The sequence below is a fragment of the Branchiostoma floridae genome, chromosome 12, assembly GCF_000003815.2.
Source record: "Branchiostoma floridae strain S238N-H82 chromosome 12, Bfl_VNyyK, whole genome shotgun sequence".
Lineage (NCBI taxonomy): Eukaryota > Metazoa > Chordata > Leptocardii > Amphioxiformes > Branchiostomatidae > Branchiostoma > Branchiostoma floridae.
The window spans coordinates 8,861,239-8,880,758 of NC_049990.1; the positions used below are offsets into that span (position 1 = coordinate 8,861,239).

The window sequence follows — 19,520 nt, forward strand, 5'->3', positions numbered from 1 at the left end:
GGTGCGGTGTGCGTTGGTGCAAATCCTTCTGTCGGGAGTCGGTGATTCACTTCAAATCACCCGGATGGAGGCCTGGCGAACCTTTGTCTCGTATCAGCCACATGGTGAATTACATCATTCACCCGGACGGGAGACCTGGCGCATCCCCGTCTTGTAATTAGCCTACGAAAGGGTATGTCACCCCGTAAGGGGCGGTATAACCCCGTCGTGTGTAGACATGTGCGAACATGTCTACATTTGATCACGTCGACCGATGATGATGATGACCAGCTTGTACAGTAATTACCTAATTAGATGACGGCCTGTTCTTTTCATGATCATTTCTTCCGCGATCAGCCAATCAATACTTGGATCTGCCGATGACGTCAGCAAACGTGTGTTGCATGTCCTGTGCTGTGCAAAAACAAACTTCACAAGGTTCGTTAAGTTTCGCCAAAAATAGTTACTCAAGCAACTGGATATGGCTTTGAAGCGTGCTGACGTGGCGGACAGAATCCACTATCGTTCGGCAGATACACGGAGAAGATCTGGAAAAAACAGGCCTTTGATACTCTAACTATGAATGAAGACAATTTCAGATGTCCAATAGGAAAGGTTGTAAGACAATTCAGACTGAAGACAATTTGGATTCCAAAGAAAACAAAGCTATTATATAAAGCCAAGACCTGTTTCTTCCAGATCTCTTCAGTGTCACTGACGAAGGATAGTGGATTCTATCCGAAACGTCTGACCGTTTCAAAACCATATCCAGTTGCTTGAGTAACTATTTTTGGCGTATCTTACTACCTGGATGTCTAACCTACATCGACGTTCGTTAAGTTTCCTAAACTCGGTCATCACAAACTAGACCCTACTTGAATAATAAACTATGACAAACAGTACTGTGCCGTGGTAGGTCCCCTAGACCGACAGTCTTTCTTCCCAATACGCATGCCCTGTTTGTTTTGACTGACCAACACAGAAAAGGTCTAGCGAAAATGCGGAACGGCCCCGTTTACTGTCCACAGTGTCGCTTGAGGTCAAAAGTTGCAAGAAGCGGCTTTAGGTTTCGTCCAGACATCATACCGACAACAGCCGGCAAATAGAGCGTCTAAAGGGTTACCTTGGTGTCCAAATGACCACGAAACCGGACCTTACGCTGTCTCTTTGTTGTCCAGAGGAGCATGTAGTGATGAGGTATGAGAAAAACAACAGAAGATAGAGACGAGGCGAGTTTTATCTGATTATTCTAGAAGGTGACGTGAAAGCCTGCGGGTGGCTGGCCGGGCTAACACCGCGTTTTTACCCGTTTCTGGTGAGTATTCCGGTTAGAATTTGACTTGTAACCTGTGTCTGGAATCGTTAGAACCTTTCTTAAAGAATGTGGGGACAGCTTAGAGCATAGGTGAGGTGTAAAATCTCAGAACGTCCGAAAATTCGGTAGGCAAAAGTTGACGTCGAAACTCGTCTATATGTTTGACCACTCTAGTATGTGCAAGTAAGGCTTTAACAGCCTAGGCCTATTAAAAATGTAGTCTCTACTATACGGACTACGCTGGATATTACAGGAAGAACATTTTGCCAGGGGAGTTTTGCTACCAGAGCAGTTGGTCGGCCTCGAGGGGGAACATGAACCTAAGCGTGGACTGACTCCCCTGGCCAATTTCCCGATTTTTTTGCCGAATTCTACGATCCCCGCACCCCCATAGGAAGGACTGGTGGAGGCTAATAAAATGGCCCGGTCGCATACTAGTATATTGTAAGATGGTCGTACATGTGTATTGCAAAACTCGGCTGTCTTACAACGGAAGATGCTGTCGATCCATGTTGGTGGTTTGTTCTGTCACAGCCTGCTTAAAAAAACCGACATTAAGAGCCGTACATCAACCTGTGACGAATGTGACCGCACCGTCACCCTTCTAGATTAGTCTTTTTGAATAGCCAGTATATATTCCAAGTTGTAAGACGTATAGATAGTTGTTGAACAGCAAGGACGGACTAGCAGATAAACCGTCATCAAAGTCACATTTCTGAAGTTCCGCGGACCGAAACTTTGTTTGCTATCTTCCTTGTCGATCCGGCCTCCGTTCAGTTGTACTTCCTTTTCTAAACTTTTGAAAGTTGATGATATGTGTTCAGTGCACGTTGTAACAAACATCGAATCAACAATCACTATTCTGTTATATCGCAAAAGAGAATGGTATTTGATCCACACTTCAGTCTTTTTGCATAGAGTATACAGGTTGGTTTATGGTTGCTGATGTATCCAAGACACATACACGTTCCTTCTGCGTAATTTCCTGTTTTTCTCCGTAGTTTATGAAATGCTGTGAAGATGTGGCGGCTGTTGGTTCTAGCTGCCGTGGTTCGTTACGGTAAGTGTCATTTCTGCAATTAAAAATTATATCCATTGTAAAGTTACAAGATAAAGGTGTACTTTGTTTCAGTGAAACTTAGAAATCAAATTGTGAGATATGTATAACTGCAGGCCTTTAGAAGGGTGCACTTGTGGTAACGTACAAGTACGCAATTATCCGGTTCATGCAAAACGCCATCTATGAGTTTGTTCTGTTTTTCGCTGTATGCAAACGTTCACCTTTTCATTCTTTTGGATAAGAAAAGAATTGTCAAATGTTACCGTCACATTTCCAAACCGGGGCCCGACCGTGCAGCTTTTCGCAACGAAAGAGATAATGTAAAAGACAACAAAACACACAGAAAGTAATAAAAAAAGATAGTCATTCGTTATTGCTCCTGACATTAGTCATTCTTTCTCTTTATTTCTATCTTTTGCGTAATAAACCTGTCCTCGGCAAGTGGGCGATAATAGGTACCACACGAATATGGGTACACCTACGTCAGGTCTACGTCACATTTCCAAACCGGGACCCGACAGGGCTGTTTGCGGAAACGAAAAATCAGAAATGTATACGTACAAATATACAGAAATGATGCCCACAACTATTCTCTTTACGTCTTGCGTAGTTTGGTGTCTATTATATCACAATATCATACTTTTCATTCCCGAAAGCTGCCCAGTCGGACCCCGGTTGGAAATGTGACGTAGGCCTTAGCTATATATATAGCCTGCACGTTTCAGTCACGAAATGAGTTATTATGTCATACCCGGGCTTGATAGGGTTCGATACGGGTATTCCGGACCACCCGTCGGTCGTGGGGTGATCCGACTTTGGGTGATACGAAATTCACCTGTATGTATCTCAGATATATAACTGTATACTGTACAAGTAGTGAAGGGTATATCTTTTTTATTTCCAGGCTCGCCAGGTCTCATAGATCCAATCGCAGGTAAGAATGTCATATCTTTACATTCCTTTTTAATGATAATTGCAACTTTCTGTAAGGCTTTCTGTGACTTGATTATGTGGATGACATCCGTTTGAGCAAAAGTTTAGTCCATTTCCGACAAAAGTTTGCGACCACACATTAATCGTACAAAAAAAGCAGCAAAATGTGAAAATATATGTCGTATATTGTGAGGAAAACATCATACAGTGCCTCTTTTCTTATCGCAAAACGTGCTGATTTTGTTATAAACATACTCCGAAAAGAAGAGAAGCAAAGTGTTTATGGTTTGGTATACCATTATTTGGGGGCTAAATCGCTGGGACACCGTTCTTTAGGAAAGAAATAGCCAAGTACAACCCTTAAATGCCTGCATATGCAAAGCAGTTCCGTCACCATGGTAACAATACCAAATCACAGTCCGTGCTTTCACATCACGTGGACCGCTAACCCCAAGGTGTTGAAATGTAACAAAACATGCCAAACACCAGTTACTCAAGCAACTGCATGGATACCATTTTCGAAAGGGTCAGACGTTTTAGGTAGCACCCACCACCTTTCGTCAGTGACACAGTGATATTTGGCGTATCTTACAACCTGAAAGTCTAACCTTCATCGACGTAACTACAACACAGGTGAATCTTTTGAAGGTAGCTTTGCGTTCAGGCATTACGCGACACGGCAGAAGTTCCAGTACCGCAAATCTTTCAGTTTAAATCAAGCCAGACCAAACTCTTTGAATGAGGAAAGAAACACGTCGGTCCAGTTATATGTCTTTGTCGCATAATGTTACTTATACAGAGTTAAGTGCCTTGACCTTACAGACTCACATATTTCGTTAAGTTGTTTTTCTTACCACTGTACCAGTATTGTCTTACAAGTATGCATATTTCAAAGTAGAACTAGGAGCACTAATAGCTATTTGAATGGAAACCGTACCTGTAGTATCAATATTACTTTTAGTATGTTATGGTAGACAGACAATACTTAAGAAAGCTCTCTGTGAGATACATGTTACTTCGCGTATAGGATAGCTTCCAACACGTGATAAATCTTCGGTTAGACCACGGCAAGTAAATTTTATGAGTGACGTCCGCGCCCGCATGGATTTTCCCTAGATTCCAAAAAACTCGCACACTAGTTGAGGTACTAAATATGCAAATAGGAAGAATGTATATTGTTCAGTATATATGTTTTAGTCATTTGTCCAACCTTCACGACCAAATAGTTTTCATAATAAAGTCATTTCTTTTAGCAAAACTTTTTCCCCCACGCTCGAATCAGTTTAGGATTCCCTACTTCCCATACTTTGTCATCCCTATAATCAAACAACATGACCTTACGAGAATATATTCTTATGTATACCATGTTGTATTTTATATGTTGTATATTATGTGCATGTATTATTTCAGGTTCATCAGATATCATAGGATCAGGTACGTAAATATGTTTCACATCCCTGACATTAGCAAGAACTTTTCCTAAGTACAATGTAAAAGTTCACGACGAAGGAGTTATACACGGGTTAAGTACTTTTCATGCGATCCATTTATAGAAAGATTTTTTTTCATTCGTGAATAATCTTATCTCTCAGTGGTCAATCCGTGTAAGTTGTATGTTTGTTTGTTTGTTTATTTTTGTTGTGTAGGTGGTGGCAGCTGCCCGTCGGATTATTGTTCAAATGGCGGTCTGTGTGTGGCCGGAGTGGACGGCGGACCGGACACGTGTGACTGTCCGTTCGGCTATTCTGGACAGTACTGTGAAACACGGGGTAGGTAGATCACCCAGGCCGCAGTTAGGCTAAGGTCACATTTCCAAATGCGAAAATCCGGGCTGTTTGCGGAAACGAGAAATAGAAATTTATACGTGAAAACATACACAACTAATGTTCACGGCTGTTCTCTTTCCGTCTTGTGTAGTTTGGTGTCTTTTATATCATACTTTTCGTTCCCGAAAGCTGCCTGACAGGGCCCCGGTTTGGAAATGTGACGTTGGCCTAAGGCCATTCTCAACAAATCTAAAGCAATGGAGACTGATGTCTTGCGTCGGTCTGGGTGGCAGCCTGAAACTTCAACAGGTTAAGTTCTGAGGGAGAACCACACACGTTTTCAGAGAGACATTTTGTGCACGTTTGATTGCCACCTGACTGTTGCGTCCACCATAAGTAACATAAAAATGAAGCCGTGACCATGATAGATTCGGGACTATTGTAGTCTAGAGACTCAGTCGGTGGCTGGGTTAGCACACGCGTTTCGAGTCGACTCATTTATGAAATGTTTGATACTGGTTGTTCCCTAGCCTGACTAAATCTCACTTATAGCAGCCCGCCCAACATCTGCCGGCCTCCTATTGGGGAGGGGCCAGTTACACCCCCGAACAGCAGAGTTTGTGTTACACATTTTCACATTTTTCATACACAATTGTATCCTTTATTCCGTTTTCATGACAGAGTGCACGACACTGTTCATCACCACGTGGGACCAGAGCGTCCCGGTGTCAGGCGACCACAACGTCCTCGGCCTCTACACGCTCGAGCCGTTCCAGAGCGACGGGCGCGACGTCTACAAGTATTACGGCTATGACGCCTGGCTTTTCTACCTGGCAAGCGATGGCGTGTGGCTGGTTGGAGAGACCATAGGCTCCTGGCCTGCCTTCATGGTAGCGGAATGGGCGCACGAATATCCTGACCAGACATACGGTCCGTTCTACCTCTGGGCTGACGGTACTTGGAACGAGGAACCGACCCTTGAGATACGCTGCAGCGTCGGTAAGTTTTGTTGTTGTTGTCTACTGCAGGAAGACGGGTCACCTCCTGGCTGAGTACTAGTATAACGGTAGTTAAGCCCCCTTTACACGAGAGCACGAATGAGCCGGAATGCCGTCCGAATGATTTTTTTCTATTCGTGGCAATTCCTCGCAATTCGTACTGTATTCTAAACATTCTTACTGCATTCGAGATATTCGTCCCCGTTCTTTTGGCTGGCTCGAAAGTTTTTGACATGTTAAAAACTGTCGAGGTGCATTCGAAGTGGAGAAATATCGAATAGCATTCGTAGTGGATTCTAACTATTCTGACTGCAGTCTGACCGCATTATACGGCATTCTAACATTATTCGAAACATTCTTATCTCATTCGATGGAGAACCGAAACGGCAATTGCAAGCCACCTCGAATCCTGCCGGAATGTGGCCGAAAGAATATTTCGAATGCCGTAAGAATGTCTAGAATGCACTACGAATTCACAGGAATAGACTAGAATTTTCATTCTGACGGCATTCCGGCTCATTCCTTCTCGTGTGAAGGGGATTTAAGGCCCATTTGGAATTCCCACCCGAATGGCCCCGAATGTGACACGAAGTTTGCAAATACTTCATTCCGGCTGGTTCGGCTTGATTCCTGCTAATTCGATTTCCGTGTGAAGGCCCCATTAGGGTTGTTATACTGTATCTCACGATCACGTCAATTGCTGCATTTGTATGTAGTTTGGCATGTCGTTTTCCCGCCGTACGTTAACTTCTTTTTTTTTTATATCGTAGCTGTTTATACATGTATACGTGATTATTTTTTTTATAAATCATCCGATCTTCATGGAATTGTGGAACAGTTCATCGATGTCGTTAGGCTTCTGTGGGTCAGCTTTTGTGGTATCTACCTTTCGCCAGTGACATTGTCACTGTTTCTAATTTACATGAAGATGTTGTTGTTGTTCACGGTTGTTTTTTTGTATTTTGAAACGGCTTTGATAAATCTGTCGGTTCATGGTCCCATGTAGACCCGCCATGCGAGTCGTCCCCGTGCCAAAATGGCGGTGTGTGCATCACGCACGCCCGGTACTGGAACAGCAACCCCTACTACAGCTGCGACTGTCTGCCCGGGTTCTACGGGTACAACTGTGAGAACAGTAAGTACTTCTTGTAATTAGCCAGCGAAAAGGTATGTCACCCCGTAAGGGGCGGTGTAACCCCGTCGTGTGTAAACATGTGCGAACATGTGTGATCACGTCGACCGATGATGATGATGATGATGATGATGGAGTACTTCTTATCATTATCATTGTAAGTGCCAAACCTCATTTGGTTGAGGACTTAGGCACTGGGGTGAGGGGACTTTCATCTTGGTGCAGTTGCAGGTGCAGATGGTTGGTGGCTTTGACTCCTATTTGACTCCTGTCCGTCACTCTGCTATGTGGCGGCGAGTGCCCGTAGCTTTCAAACTCATGTAGTAGTAGAAAAGAATGGACGAATTTGCCTGTTCTAACCGATTTTGATATGTAGTTGGCGCCATTTTTCTAACGCCCGAGTGTTTTCCCTTGAGAAAATTCAAAACGAGGCTGAGATGGTCACTGGCCCATAAGTCACGTGGTCATTTATAATGTGGTCACTTAAAACCTGACGAAGCTGCTACAGTGCGGAGAGTAGACAATTCAGAAAAAAAATGTCTTGATGTATCGGAGTTAAGCTGTTTACGATTGATATCGCAAATTTCTTTTAGCATTGAACAAATGAGCAAGAAAAGTACTATCATCTATAATGTTGAATAATATCATGGTTCAGTTCAGTTCAATATCATGGTAACGTAGGGCAAATGTATATTTCAACTCCATACATATTTTTATTGTTAGATACTGACGAATGCGCGTCCAATCCGTGCTCCAATGGCGCCACGTGTGTGGATGGAGACAACGCCTACACCTGCGACTGTATCTTTGGGTCCATCGGGACTCACTGCGAGCGAGGTGAGAACTGCAGGCAGTTCATTAAGTTGCAAATGTCTAAGTCTGAATCGCATTACCAGTAAACAACCACATTTCTTGACACTGATGTGTCTTTACACCCAGTACTTAAAAATATTGAGAAGTATGTCTTCTTAATGTTGATTGTTTTTAAAGAATTTTGTGACAATTTGGTGAATATTTGTACCGTCCTCTTTCACCCAGTGTTGCCCTTCTTCCGAGAAAAGTTCCTAGTATACGAGGCAGATCCAACTGCGGTAAGACACATGGAGCTTTATACAACTAGACCTTCATGAAATGGAATGATAAGTAGTGCTATTAGCGCTTGTGATCTTTGACAATTTAAAAGTTTCGTTAACCATATGGTAGTGATGCCAACCACTGTGTTTATGCAACAAAGAGTTAACATACATTCTCATAATCCCACCAGGTGTCATTATACCGCCACCTCAAAAATGTTGTTATAGAGGCCTTCTCAAGATTGTATTCAACACCTAAATATCTGAATTGTATTTCATTTAAGATATTTAACATTCAGTGTTCAAGACAATCTTGGGAAGAGCTCTATACTAACGTTTTTTGAGTTGGCGGTATAATGACACCTGGTGGAATTATGAGAATGTATGTTATGTACATTTGACCTGACCTGACATGTTTTCTCTGTGTTTTGTTAGGCTCCCGTTGAGTGTTACGTCTGTGACTCGGCCAGTGACGACCACTGTGACGTAGCCCAATACACGCTGCCGGAGGAATTTCATAACACTACCAACACAACACAGGGTTGCGGCAGCGGGGCATGCTGGGTAAGCGACACGCAGACGACAGATTATAGATTGTGCGAATGTGACAATAGACAAGATCCTAAATATGGTGAAAGAAAGCGGGAAGGGTACACGCTTTGTGCATGGCATTTCAGAACACATTGTGCTTTATAATGGCAGTTATTTAAAAAACTTTGTCTCTCAGTTCTAATATAAGTTATGATATACCTAGTGTTCTCTTATGATTTGATAACGCTAGATCGTCCGGACGGCGGTCAACGGCCAGTTGGTCTCCTACCAACGTTCCTGTGCCTACAACAACATGGAATGTGACGACATCCTCAAATTGGAGAACTGTCAGGAAGACGGAGAGACCAAGGTGACGAACTAGTCTTGAAATTTAGTTACCAACCACCGGGAATAAGAGGCCGAAAAGGAGAGTCGCACGAACAGATTGTAGTGGTCGATTACATGGGCTCCGCCTCTGAGGTGTCGCCAAAAATATTTCACCTACTTGTACATGTTGGGTCGCGGGCTTGATGTAATCCAAAACCGTGTCATTTAAAAGTTGTGAAATAGCTTATTGTTCAACCAAGTTCGATGAAACCGAGATACGGGACCATAAAGTGATATGAACCCCGACTTTACATGTTTGTTTGTTTATCAAGGAATCTCCATGAGTGTTGAACTACAACAAATATGCTCGTCCTGTTGGAGTCCTCTTCCATACAATGCTATATACTATTTGCGAAACGTTGTCACACTAAGTCCTATCATCTACTAGTTATAATACAATAATTTACACGTTTAATATCAATCAGTAACATCATTTAACAACATTACATCGTGAAGCGTTAACCTGAATTAAAATACACTTAACTTGCAGGTTTGCTACAGGTGTTGTACCGCTGACCGCTGCAACACTGCCCAGCTGACCGGTAACGCCGTGTTCGTGCTGCCGGACTCCGGATCCGGCTCCGGCGGCGCTGCTTACATCGGCCCGCCGTCACTGCTGCTGCTGCTGGCCGCTGTCCTGTTCCTCATCGTCAACGGATAGGCCGGGACGGCAACCCAGGTCATGGACCAGGACCCCAAATTTCACATATGGGTACCCTCTGGGGTGGCAAATTCTCCTTGTGATTTTTGGCGTTTAATAGTGTGCGTCCGTTTGTCAAGAATTTCCAAAATTGTACAGGCATGTCTGGATTTTTTCCGCGCGTGCGTAATAGAATCATGAGTATTCCCTGAGGAATTTCTTTGAAGCAGTCTTTAATATAGTAGAAGGCCTGTGGTATACCAATTATATTTTGATGTGATAGCCATTCTGGTCATGATGGTAGCTTTATATCGGGTATCAAACTTATTACCATCTAAATGATACAGAAATTTCGCGTCTTAAACAAGGGGGAGGGGAAAAAATCAAACTTCAATATTTTTCAATGAACATTTACTGGCTGATAGAACCTGCTAAGAGGATCACGTACAGAAATATCAATCGATTTTCGATATCATGAACATAGGAATTTGTTGTCTGGGCTGCTCTGGTGGGCGTCGGGACTCTATCTTCGTATACATAGTCGGGAACAACTGAATCTAGTTGATACCTTACATATTGTAGCTAAGTCTAATTTTTGTTGTGACTTGTGTTTGAATAATGAGATGTTCGTAGCTGACGTCATGACGCACATTAAGCGTGAACGTCATTTTTTTGTGTGGATTGCTCAATACATGTTAATCTTTTAGCAGCTGTACACATGTGTGTGACCACTATCTAAACAGAAAACTTGTCATTTTCGGAACTGGAATTACGACATACTTATCTTTTTGAAGTAATCCGCTTATATTATGACTGTTTGGAAGTTAAAAAAGCTTAAGCTGTTCGTTTGAATATTGTTGTGACGTACCCATAACCTGTGTCCGTGGTGGAAAATCACCAAAAAATAGTGTACACGTTTGCACATAGAAGTAATATCTTTTTTCTTTTAGGATAATTGCAAGAAAATATGATATTCTTTCTCATTTTTACCATCATTTTGCTAATATTGCTGTGTGAAAAAATGCATGAAATGTGGTTTTGTGTCTTATTCTAAAGATAAGACTAAAATAAATGTGTGTTTTGTGACTTTTATCTCGCTTCTTACGATCGATGTCAGATGTGTTCATAAAATCTATTTCTTATCATAAGTCTGATTTTGTTTGCAGATATATCAACTCTTATCTACAGAGTCATGGCATCTCTTGAGCATCACTTACTTAAACGTGACCTGAATCTTATACCCATGGTTAATAATAGAAGTTTATTTGCAAGTTCATATTCGAGGGCTAATTGCAAGTACATGGTGTAAACATAGGAGATATACAGGTGACATTCATGCCTCGACGGGCTAGGTACAGGTCACTGATGGTATGACGTATAGGCTAGGTAAGCAGAAACTACGAATAGAATTTAACTATTTGAAGGTACTAAGCTAACAGGATGGTCAACATCTTCTCGCTTCTTTTTACAAGCGTGTATATATATATAGCAACATAAAGCACAATATGCTGAATACAGTATATCAGCAGCTACATCCACCCTTCCCTATGTTACAGACACGTGCTGCGGTAGCTACCTTGAAAGCCGCGCGCATTTAACAAAACTGCCCCCGTTCCTGAGGCGTCGCCAAGAAGTCATCCGGCGGCCGGTGCCTCAAGCGACTCTCCAAACAGAGGTTAGGCTCCTGCTGTTTTTTTAACGTTTTTAGTCGTTTTTATCGGGCTTTCTACTTTGCATTTTATCTTGCTGTGTCAAAAACAAAAATACAAAACAGAAAGCCCGATAGAAACGACTAAAAAACGTTAAAAAAACAGCCGGAGCCTAGCCTCTGCTTGGAAAGTACCTCAAGCCACAATTTCTGCCCCTGGCAAATATAAGTTTTACTTGCCTCGAAACTGGTTGAGAGGTATCAGTATACTTAAGAGATCTACAGAAGTTTGTCACACACGTGGAGTGTGGTATCAAATTTCCAAGTAAAAGTCGGAGTGACCGGATAAGCTATAAATATCTAATCTCCAAGCAGATTTACCGGTGGCATATTTAAAACAGTCTCAACAGCAGTGCCCTTTGATATTCTCTTATTCCACCGGTAATTCTGCTTTAAGAGATTTTTAGGGTCTTGTATTCCGTCTTTGATCTTGCCGCGATGACCTGCAGGGCGTGGGTGTGAGGTCAACGTACCAGAGAACATGATTACATTACATAGGTAGCGCCCAGGCGCCGGAACTGGTAGCTGAGTGCTGTTTACCAGTATACAAATATTCCACAGATGGCTCTCTCCCAGCGACTCAGTGAATAGAATAGGTCTATAAGGCATCTGAATAGCCGACCATCTCAAGATCATGTAACACCAACCGACAGAAGCCAGCAAACGAATAGTTCGAGAAGAAGGTTCAAGGTATATGGCACACTGGGTCGTTATGCTGTCTAAAGCTATCATTTCACGTACGGCGGGTTGTGCCCTTAGCCATACCTAACTGCATGCTGTTTGTGGACGGGACTTGTGGATACAGATGGTGGACAGTGACGATCCTTGGCAGGACTGCGGGTATAACTCCGCCACCACTGGGTAGGAAACACCAGGACAACCTTCAACGTCTTCAGGACAACCTACAAACTCTGCTGGACAACCGGCAACCTCCGTGGCTGTGGGATAATCTCCAAGCAAATCCTATGGTAGCATAAGATAGTATCAAAAGCTGACACAGTAGTGAAGCCGGCTTATGAGTGAGTTTCGCTACCCGTTTGACTGACTTTGGCCGGCTATACTACTTGGCCAGCTTTGATGCTATTTTATGGCACAGTAGGTCTGCTTGGAGACTACCTGTGGGAGATAATCTACATGTACAACCACATCTTCTTATCAACTGACCTTCCTGACAGAATGAACTGTCATTACAATAAAGATGTTTTTATTAAATGACCAGCACTTTCAGACTTATCCATATTATTCAATAGACAATAAAAAAAATTCTGATAAGCAGTATTTAGCACATTCTCCAGTAATACCTAAGACGTAAGGTCATGTTGATTTGATCATATGAATGACATCCGCACGCGCATGAATTTTCGGCCCTTTCCAAAGAACAAAGTTTTGAACCATACTGTAAATCCTAAAAAGCAGCTAGCTTCAAAATGAGCCGTAGATTTCTTTTAAAAATCGGAAAACGCATTCTAACGTCATAGAATGTCACTGTCAACAGAGAAGTAAGATTCAAAGAATGAAAATGAAAAAAAAATTATTGTTTGCCATACCATATTCTGTGTGTTATGCCATTGTTCAACCTTCCTGCCCACTTACATCTAGATTCCATAATGAAGGCAACTTTTTTGTGGCAAAATCATTTTTATTCGCAGGCTCGCATTATTTTTTGGGTTTCCCAGGGGGTGTCATCCATATAATCAAATCAACATGGCCTATGTTTGATCTCTTTATTTTAGGCAGCGTCAGCAGATGGAACCACTCTGTACCATGCATTGATATCTTCCAGTAGAACGTAGTATTTAGACAGCGATAATCACTTGCCGGTATTACGTCTGACGTCCGACGTGCATTTTGCACAGTAGGGGCATCTTCTCTGGGTAGTTTTAAAGAACGCTTGCAGATAGATGTGCAAAAGTTAGGTGTGACGGGTCGCTCGGTGTAATATAACCAGCTGCTGCCGCGCCGCTTGCCTGCGAAGCTGGTGTGTTACGCTGAACGGCGGTTATACCGGCTATAAAGATACAGATACAGATTTGGGAGGTTATCGTTACCCCAGGGGTTCTGTTTTGTCTGTAATAGTGTATCACCTAATTATCTGTTTGATTGACGTATGAATTTTCGGGTATGTAAGTAGTTTTGATATTGAAGACATATCTAGATTCCATAATGAAGGCAACTTTTTTGTGGCAAAATCATTTTTATTCGCAGGCTCGCATTATTTTTTGGGTTTCCCAGGGGGTGTCATCCATATAATCAAATCAACATGGCCTATGTTTGATCTCTTTATTTTAGGCAGCGTCAGCAGATGGAACCACTACTGTACCATGCAGTGATATCTTCCAGTAGAACGTATTTAGACAGCGATAATCACTTGCCGGTATTACGTCTGACATACGGATACTCAACAGATGGTTCCTTCTCACCGATTGGACATAAATATCCGCACACCGAACTGTAGCTCGCAGTCTGTGATATCTGTATCAGATATATCACTCGGCCCGGGGATTTGCGTTCGAAAAACGGCAGAGATGTCAGGTACTGTAACTTACATTTGTTAGAATTGCTTTTATGCATTTTGTGCGCCATCGAATTTGTCAATGGCGTTAACACTGTTTGGTTATGATTGTTTTTATGACAACAGCGCTGAACATGCTTCTGTACAATTGTAACGATAAGGCGAGTTCTTTCGGCAACTTTTTGAAAATAACTAGAAATGATGAAAGAGCAAGCAACTATTCAATACCGATATATTGGGGGAGGGGGTACAGGAAGCTGAAGCGTTGTACGTAGCCTTTAACTTGTATAGATTCGATGAAATTAAAAAAAGTGACACGAAACACAACAAAGACAGTTGAAAATTTGTCTTATCGACGAGGTAGATGATTGCTTAATCATTTTTTAGATTTAGGTGAGGAAAGATGTGTATCATTGAAGAGATATCCTTACATAATATTCCTGTACTCGTTTCTGTGTCCCACAGGAATGGGTGTGTACGTGTTGATGATTGTGGCGATGTGCGCCACCTGGCGAGCAGCAGAGGGAGCTACATCCTTCGCACCTCTGCTTAGTGAGACAACCATGTAGGTACAGCTAGCTCTTCGGGTACAACTGTAGACTTACAAGATGGAAATTTGTCAAAAGAAAGGGACAAAAAATGCAGTTTTTCCAACCGGCGCACGCAGGGAAACAGAAACAAGATGGCTCCTGTATGACGTCAATTGCAATTATGGCAGCGCCCACGGACGTCTGCAAAAACGATATCATTTTGATACATGTCAGCAATGGCGTTATACCGTTAATGTCAGGGTTGAGACTTTGATCTGGTAGAATCTGTGATTCTGCCGGTAGAGATCCCGATCGGAGCTTCTGTCTTCAGGAACTCCAACAGGATCATCTGTAGACCGGCATAATCACCAATTCTACTATAATTGTGATTTACCTCTTACTTATTCTTCAAGCAGAGGTTCGGTTCCGGCTGTTATGACGTATTCTAGATGTTTTGATCAGTCTTCTACTTTGGCAGGAAGACATTAAAAAAAGCACAAAACAGAAAGCCCGATAAAAACGTATAAAACACGTCAAAAACAGGCGGAGCAGAACCTCTGCTTGGAGAGTTCATCTAACTGACATCCCCTGTAGGTACGGTACCCGCCCCGTCACCACCGAGTACTGTGAGTGGGAGGGGAAGAAGATGATGATCAGCAGTAGCTGGAAGACCACGGACTGTGTGACGTGTACGTGTGGTATGAACGGACTGCACTGTACTAGGTGAGCTTGGATAAGATGAACGGCAAACACGTACCGACGTGCATTTTGCACAGTAGGGGCAATTTCTCTGGGTAGTTTTAAAGAACGCTTGCAGATAGATGTGCAAAAGTTAGGTGTGACGGGTCGCTCGGTGTAATATAACCAGCTGCTGCCGCGCCGCTTGCCTGCGAAGCTGGTGTGTTACGCTGAACGGCGGTTATACCGGCTATAAAGATACAGATACAGATTTGGGAGGTTATCGTTACCCCAGGGGTTCTGTTTTGTCTGTAATAGTGTATCACCTAATTATCTGTTTGATTGACGTATGAATTTTCGGGTATGTAAGTAGTTTTGACATTGAGGTCCCGAAGAAACATGGCGATTTTGGGCCCCCTAGCAGCATTTTCAGGTACAGCAGCATTACAGGCGAACACACCTTTCCTGAAAGTAGTGTGGTATAATCTATGGACAGCCGGTCAGCTTTCCCTGACGAATGACAATGGCGAGTGCGCATATTCAAGTCCGTATAAAAAAAAAATTCGGCCGCAAAAGTTTTCGGTTCGATAAGCCGCGGCCTGTACCGCAAAATTCAAAGTTTGCAAGTTTTACCTAAAGCAAACGAATGTTAGTACGCAACTCATGCGGACTTGAATATTCATATACGCAGTTGTGTGACCGGTTCATCTCCAAGCAAAGCCTACAATATCATAAGATAGTACAGTATCAAAAGCTGGCAAAGGAGCTCAGCCGGTCTAGGGCTATGGCTTTTACCTAAATGCAGATGGCTAGGACACGTTCCCGAGATAGCTTTCCAATACAGACCAAAGGGAAAGCACCCCCTAGGCAGACCCAGCCCAAGATGGAAGGACAGCATACAGTAGATACTGACAAAGTACAGACTGGGCAGACTGTAGATCGGAGGGGGAGGGGGGGGATCGAGAAGAGTGGAAGAGACGATGTTCTCAACTGACAGGTCCTAATGCCTACCTGGGGAAAACGTAAGACGTAAGATGTAAGGGCAATGGCTATGAAATAAGAAATTCAGAAAACCTCACCATGAATAGTTCACTGTGACATGGGATCTTCGCTTTTTTTTGGACACCTTTTCTCCTTCCCCAGCGCCGGAGCGTACGCGGTCCCGTCCCACTGTATGCTGCTGATTGACGAGGCCTGCCAGACGCTTGTCGTGAGCGCCGAGGATCCGTACTCCACCTGCGACTTCGGGAACGGCGCCATTACCGGGTAACTACGTCAGGACTGCCCGCAACCTCTAGTCTAGGAGTGGACAACCTACAACCTAGCTACAACCAACTGTGATCCACAACTCTGATGCTACATCCATGATATGGAATGACATGAATAAAACTAAGAAAAAGCAGATGCGACTTCTTTTATTTTCTACGGTTCATTAGCCTTGATTAGGCTATCGAAATTTCTCAGAACAGAGAAAAATAGGGCCGAACATATGCTTGTGCTTTATAGTACAGTACAAGGTTGTATGCATGGCGAATCACCTCAAAGTATATAGAACTTCTGAAGACACAACTTAAAGTATTCTGTTGTGCGCAAAAGTTATCCTGGGTGCCACCCTATCTAAATTTAATTCCAATGCTATTACAACCCGGGCCTGACCGGGATGTTTACGGAAACGATAAAAAGTAGTGTTTTTCACGGAAAACACAGGATATTCTTACGTTCAGAGCGACCCCTATAACACAAAATGGTACCTTCCAGTAGATCGTATTTAGACAGCGATAAGCACTAAGCGGAATACTCAACAGATGGTTCCTTCTCAGCGACTGGACATATATATCATCTCACCATACTGTAGCTCGCAGTCTGTGCTATCCATATCTGTTACTAGTATATCACTCGGCCCTGGGAGTTACAAGAGGCAGATATGTCAGGTACTGTAACTCACATTTATCAAAACTTGCTATGATTGTTTTTATGACAACAGTGCTGGACACGCTACTGTAGAATTGTAGTTAAGCGATAGTCTGAGGTCTTTTGGCAACTTTTTACAAATATCGAAATTATGGAAGAGCAAGCAACCACTCAATACGTTCGCAAACATATACGTAGTACAAAAATGTATATTGGGGAGGAGGTACAGGTTAAGCTATTTTAATAAGCGTTGTACATACGAGGGGTGATCAATAAGTCCTCGGCCTTGTATAGATTCAATGAAATTGAAAAAAAATAATGACAAGAAAAAATTGTAACATTCAAGAGATGTCCTGACGTGATATCCCTGTGCTTGTTTCTGTGTCCCACAGGAATGGGCGTGTTCGTGTTGATGATTGTGGCGATGTGCGCCACCTGGCGAGCAGCAGTGGGAGCTGCATTCCACGCACCCCTACACAGTGAGACAACCATGTAGGTACAGTTGTTTACTTACAAAATGGAAATTTAAAAACAAGGGACAAAAAAATGCAGTTCCTTCAACCGGCGTTACGCAGGCGAAACAAGATGGCGCCTGTAAGACGTCAAATGCAATCATGGCAGCGCCCACGGACACCAGTGATAACAATATCATTTTGATATATTTGTCAGCAAGGTTGTTATAACGTTCTTGATGTCATGGCAGAAACCTCGATCTGTTAGAATCGGCGATCCTGTCGGTAGAGATCCTGATCGGAGTTTCTGCCAGCAGAATCGCCAATTGCACCGAAATCTCGAGTCTCTGTCTTCAGAAACTCCGATCGGGATTATATACCGGCATATAACATAATCGCCGATTCTACCATATTTGTAATTTACCTCTAACTTACTCTCCAAGCAGAGGTTCAGTTCTGGCTGGTCTTGACGTGTTTTCAGACTTTTTTTATCGACTTCAAATAGAAAGCCCGATTAAAACGTTTACAAACTTGTAAAAGAACATCCACAGCCGAACCTCTGCTTGGAGAATACATGTAACCAAGCTTTATAAGCTTAGTTGCTTTTTTATTCCTTTTCACCATTAGACTACTTAAAATTACACGAGCGCTCTTGTAATTTTTTCGACTACTACTATATCTGCGCGATTCGACCTCTGCTTGGAGAGTACCATTAGACCACGTGTGGTCATTTGTGCATTTAGCCTACGGGCATGAACATGCAATAAAAATTATAATTACTACAGGTCTTTGATCTAACTGACCATAAAAGATGTTTAACCAAGGACGTTATCCCCTGTAGGTACGGTTGGCGCCCCGTCACCACCCAGTACTGTGAGTGGCAGGGGAAGAAGATGATGGTCGAGAGCAGCTGGAAGACCACGAGCTGTGAGACGTGTTCGTGTGAAGAAAACGGTCTGTACTGTTACGGGTAAGTTTGAATAGATAAACGATTAAGAGTGGTGAGTTTGGATAGATGAATAACAAAAATTGGCTGTGTTAGTGTACATGCACGTATAACCCAAATCTGTTTCATAGAGGATGTGAGTAGGTATTGAGGTCCCGAAGAAACAAGGCGATTTGGGGCCATCTAGCAGTATTTTCAGGTACTGCAGCATTAAAGGCAGATACCCCTTCCTGAAAGTAATCTCTCATTGGCTGGGGATAATGACCCCTCCTATGTGGCGACAACTCGCGGCACATACTCCGCAGCATTTCAAAATAAAGGGGCAGAACTTACCTATACTCTAATACATGTTTCAACTAAGAACTCTCCTGTCCAGCCTCGTTTTGGTGCATGGCATCGGAACATCCAAGATGGCCGCCGAATCTGGAAATGTCAGGTTACTGTGGCATGGGATTTTTGATTTGTTGTTCACAAACCTCTCCTCGCTCCCCAGCGGCGGAGTGTACGCGGTCCCGTCCCACTGTATGATGCTGATTGACGAGACTTGTCATGCGCATGTCGTGGACGCCGAACATCCGTACTCCGAGTGCGAATTCGGGAACGGCGCCATCACCGGGTAACCGTTGTCAGGGCAACCTGCAACCTCGTTAGGACAACCTACAACCTGGCCAGGACAGCCTATCTACAAGCACTTGATCTACTCTCCAAACAGAGGTTAGGCTCCGGCTGTTTTTAGGCGTTTTTATTACTTTCTATTTTGTACTGCAATCTTGATGTCTCCTAGCCTACTGAAGAAGTGGTGTCTCCTGACATCAAGATTTCAGTTCAAAACAGGGAGCCCGATAGAAACGCATAAAAAACGTCAAAAAACAGCCGGAGCCTAGCCTCTGGTTGGACAGCACACTTGAGCCAAGACTCTGATGCTGCATCCATAATGTTAATAAACTAAGAAAAGCAGATGCGACTTCT

At 43.1% G+C, this 19,520-nt stretch overlaps 2 protein-coding genes across 5 annotated transcripts; both read left to right on the forward strand.

Annotated features, from left to right (window-relative positions):
* Nucleotides 1-938: 938 nt before the first annotated feature.
* Nucleotides 939-10,904, forward strand: LOC118427638 (fibropellin-1-like). Of its 2 annotated transcripts, XM_035837517.1 has the most exons (12): nt 939-1,294; nt 2,296-2,354; nt 3,259-3,288; nt 4,698-4,721; nt 4,934-5,056; nt 5,735-6,052; nt 7,058-7,186; nt 7,907-8,020; nt 8,222-8,274; nt 8,692-8,820; nt 9,038-9,157; nt 9,665-10,904. In XM_035837517.1, the coding sequence occupies exons 2-12, from the start codon at nt 2,315-2,317 to the stop codon at nt 9,833-9,835; spliced, it is 1,251 nt and encodes a 416-aa protein (XP_035693410.1). In that variant the 5' UTR covers nt 939-1,294; nt 2,296-2,314; the 3' UTR covers nt 9,836-10,904. The 2 variants fall into 2 exon arrangements, with proteins under 2 accessions (XP_035693410.1, XP_035693411.1); XM_035837518.1 differs by lacking the exon at nt 4,698-4,721 and having other exon boundaries at nt 940-1,294.
* A 2,936-nt stretch (nt 10,905-13,840) lies between these two features.
* On the forward strand, nt 13,841-19,237 carry LOC118427661. Of its 3 annotated transcripts, none has more exons than XM_035837555.1 (4): nt 13,841-14,054; nt 17,546-17,645; nt 18,447-18,575; nt 19,045-19,237. In XM_035837555.1, the coding sequence occupies exons 1-4, from the start codon at nt 13,928-13,930 to the stop codon at nt 19,169-19,171; spliced, it is 483 nt and encodes a 160-aa protein (XP_035693448.1). In that variant the 5' UTR covers nt 13,841-13,927; the 3' UTR covers nt 19,172-19,237. The 3 variants fall into 3 exon arrangements, with proteins under 3 accessions (XP_035693448.1, XP_035693447.1, XP_035693449.1); XM_035837554.1 differs by lacking the exons at nt 17,546-17,645; nt 18,447-18,575; nt 19,045-19,237 and adding exons at nt 14,500-14,599; nt 15,159-15,287; nt 16,386-16,644 and having other exon boundaries at nt 13,882-14,054; XM_035837556.1 differs by lacking the exon at nt 13,841-14,054 and adding an exon at nt 16,863-17,173.
* The last annotated feature ends 283 nt before the right edge of the window (nt 19,238-19,520 follow it).

Bases quoted from the DNA above. Each gene is read 5' to 3' on its own strand.
- LOC118427638 (XM_035837517.1), top strand. From the start codon at position 2,315: ATGTGGCGGCTGTTGGTTCTAGCTGCCGTGGTTCGTTACG. The intron at 8,021-8,221 runs GTGAGAACTGCA...TCTTTCACCCAG, and splicing joins CGGGACTCACTGCGAGCGAG to TGTTGCCCTTCTTCCGAGAA. The intron at 9,158-9,664 runs GTGACGAACTAG...CTTAACTTGCAG, and splicing joins AGGAAGACGGAGAGACCAAG to GTTTGCTACAGGTGTTGTAC.
- LOC118427661 (XM_035837555.1), top strand. From the start codon at position 13,928: ATGGTTCCTTCTCACCGATTGGACATAAATATCCGCACACCGAACTGT. The intron at 14,055-17,545 runs GTACTGTAACTT...TGTGTCCCACAG, and splicing joins AAAAACGGCAGAGATGTCAG to GAATGGGCGTGTTCGTGTTG. The intron at 18,576-19,044 runs GTAAGTTTGAAT...CTCGCTCCCCAG, and splicing joins AACGGTCTGTACTGTTACGG to CGGCGGAGTGTACGCGGTCC.